We start from the raw sequence: 1,901 nt of genomic DNA, 5'->3' as shown, positions 1-1,901 counted from the left end.
TGTTTTTGTTTTCGGATTGGGTTTTCGGTTTCATGCACACCTTTGCTTTTGGGTATGTTGACTTTAAAATAGTCAACACATTGTACTCAATTGTTGAAGAACACTTGCTAATTGATAATAGGTTCATCATTGGGGTTGGATCTCAGCTCTAGAAGCGGGTTAGAACCGGTGACCAGGCGTAGTCTAGTGGTTAGGGCTGGAAAAAAGTTTCAACTTGCTCAAACAAAGAGAAACAGGTCACGCAAGTCGTTAGCACGCACTCATGGTTTTCGTTTACGAATGAAGACTGCTAATGGAAGGGCCGTGTTGAGGCGCAGGAGAGCCAAGGGCCGTTGGACTCTCTGCACCAAGTCTAACCCAAGTAGTGGAAAACGGGCTTGATCGACAACTTAGGTCAACCACATTTGCCTATGCTATGCAGGTTTTTGTATTCATGTAATCTTTGTTTTAAAGTTTGATGTCACTTAATGAAACATGTCTTATGTGACCATTTGTGTTAAGCAATATGTCCTCTTTAGTTGTAAGTTTCATATAAAGACTTTTGATTTTAGCATGCGCATACCCACCGTCTCACCCCATTGAAGGTTATGGTCTACGAACTAAGGAGCATGATATAGAATAGCATTTCATTAATGAAGTATGTACATGGGATTTTTAAAGTAACATACTTACAAACATACATATGAACAAGATTACATATATTGCATTTCGGGTTGTGAGGAAACATAGATTATGAGCAACCTTATGCGGTTGGATAAGATGAATCCATAGCAATACCGCAAAGGCCTTCTTTAGCACTAACATCTCTTTCCATCATTATGTATCCAGCATCACCCCAACTCGCACCCCATGAGTTCTTGACCAACCAATACTTTGTACCATCATCAGTCGTTCCATACCCGACTGCTGTCACACCATGATCCAAATCAGTCCCACAATCTCCAGTAAAAACCCCACTCGAGTACAACTGGAAAGCATATCCACTTGCATCAATAGAAACTGACACAGGTTGGTTCGCCACCGCCTGTAGTAATGCCTGTTCACTGTTAGCCGGCACCTTTTCATACCCACTGATTTTTGCAGCGTGAACGGCTTCTTCCTTAACGTTGCAGGTTCCGTCAGCGGCTTGGTATGGGTAGCCTACTTCCGTGTTAATGCCTTTGTTTTTTACGATGAATTCAAACCCGTCTTCCATGTACCCGCCTTCACATCCTTGGTCTTGGCTTGTTCTGTCACAGTCCACTATCTCTTGCTCAGAGAGTGAAATCAATTTTCCGGTTGTGAGTTGAGTTATCCCTTCGGTAGCAGCTATGGTTGAGAAGGCCCAACAACTTCCTGTTTAGAAAAGAATAAAAATAAAATCGTGTAGACGGGTACCAGATGTATATGATACGGAGCTGATCCAAGAATTGTCAGACTCATATTTGGACAGGTTGGATAAAAAGGAGTCTGACTTAAACTTACCGCATTGACCTTGATCCTTGACCGGGGTGACTGCACCTTTTTTCCTCCAGTCAATGCTGGGTGGAACAACGGTCACATTTTCATACCTAAATGGTGTGACTCGGGGTGAGTCAAGATGAGACGGGACCTTGTAGCCGTTACGAGCAGCTGTGAACTCCTCGTTTGTTTGGTCAGCAAATTGGTTAGCGCCCAGTTTGTAAGGACGGTTTCCAGCCTTGTTGAAAGATTCTATAAATTCAACATTGTTGCTAAATATCTTGAACCGCATTTCTTTCTCCACGTCATCTTTATATACGCGCCCGTACTGAGCCATCCATTGTTCGTGGCGTTGCATCATGGTCTCTTGGGTTAGTTTTCGTGATGTAACTTGACATGCGCATATTGCAAAAACGAGCAAGAATGTTACAATGACTGATCTTGATGAGGATGCCATGACT

At 42.9% G+C, this 1,901-nt stretch overlaps 1 protein-coding gene across 1 annotated transcript; it reads right to left on the bottom strand.

Annotated features, from left to right (window-relative positions):
• Positions 1-672: 672 nt before the first annotated feature.
• On the bottom strand, positions 673-1,901 carry LOC143560019 (senescence-specific cysteine protease SAG39-like). The gene is made up of 2 exons (XM_077048426.1): positions 1,465-1,901; positions 673-1,335 (listed from the first exon to the last, which is right to left on the bottom strand). Exons 1-2 carry the CDS (start codon positions 1,895-1,897, stop codon positions 743-745), a joined length of 1,026 nt encoding a protein of 341 aa, XP_076904541.1. The 5' UTR covers positions 1,898-1,901; the 3' UTR covers positions 673-742.

The sequence above is a fragment of the Bidens hawaiensis genome, unplaced genomic scaffold (genome assembly GCF_021521415.1).
Source record: "Bidens hawaiensis isolate Kalapana, Puna unplaced genomic scaffold, B.hawaiensis_p1.1 tig00020159_1, whole genome shotgun sequence".
Lineage (NCBI taxonomy): Eukaryota > Viridiplantae > Streptophyta > Magnoliopsida > Asterales > Asteraceae > Bidens > Bidens hawaiensis.
Note: the sequence above shows the minus strand (reverse complement) of the source record. Positions and strands in the feature narration are given on the sequence as shown.